The sequence below is a fragment of the Volvox carteri genome (genome assembly GCF_000143455.1).
Source record: "Volvox carteri f. nagariensis unplaced genomic scaffold VOLCAscaffold_58, whole genome shotgun sequence".
NCBI lineage: Eukaryota > Viridiplantae > Chlorophyta > Chlorophyceae > Chlamydomonadales > Volvocaceae > Volvox > Volvox carteri.
In genome coordinates this window covers 340,009-340,784 of record NW_003307601.1, presented here as the reverse complement: position 1 = coordinate 340,784, position 776 = coordinate 340,009, and the positions used below count along the sequence as shown (strand labels likewise).

The following is a 776-nucleotide window of genomic DNA, read 5'->3' as shown; positions in this document are numbered from 1 at the left end:
GCAGTTGGGTAATTCTTTTCGTCATTTTGCATCATCGTCACCATTATCGCCAGCACCATGCTTTTCCTCTTCCCCTTTGTTTGGACCGTCTAGGCATCGTATTGACTGATTTGGCTTCCCTTGCATCTTATGAGGGTCGTCAACACCCAACCCCTCTCCCCCTCCCTTTCCTCCTGCCGTACAGGGTTTTGTTCCCGGCGTGGGTCGGGATGTGGAGGCCAATGTGACTCCAGGGGAGTTCTTTGAGGGCTGGCACAAGGGAGGAAGAAGGGTGAGCGCCATACGACTGACTGACTGACTGACTGACTGACAGAGGGACAGAGGGACAGACAGAGGGACAGACAGAGGGACAGACAGAGGGACAGGTCGGGTCGGGTCTCTGCGGCGGTTCTTCCTGCCTCTCGTCAAATGAAAACCGCCGCCATTGTTATCTAAATTAAAACCCAATCATTTTACGTGTGTGTGTATGGGTGTATGATGTGTTTTTTCACGTGCTGTCCGTACCGTACGGAAATCCCCAGGGCGCCCCTCGCAAAACCCGCGCTTTCCCTCCTCCCATCAAGCCCCCCTCTTTCCCCCTTCCTAATCTTCTCACACTTGTTTCGTATAACTCGCCGCGCGTTACTAGGTTCGTTCCTGAAACCTAGACCCGCCTAAGTCCGGTCCGCCTTTTTCCTTCTTTATCTCTACCATTCACATTCCTGTAGTCGTTGTTGGGGTTCGTGTGTGTGTATGTGGGTGTGTGTGTGTTTACTGACGCGTCTTCCTTCCTTTCC

General features: G+C 52.8%; 1 protein-coding gene across 1 annotated transcript in view; it reads left to right on the top strand.

Annotated features, from left to right (window-relative positions):
• VOLCADRAFT_97142 (uncharacterized protein) overlaps window positions 1-776 on the top strand; it is a gene marked incomplete at both ends in the record, with an annotated part of 9,675 nt that overhangs the window by 2,584 nt on the left and 6,315 nt on the right. The window contains one exon of the mRNA XM_002956173.1: window positions 185-271. Coding sequence (XP_002956219.1) covers window positions 185-271 — 87 coding nt within the window. The remainder of the gene's footprint in view (window positions 1-184; window positions 272-776) is intronic.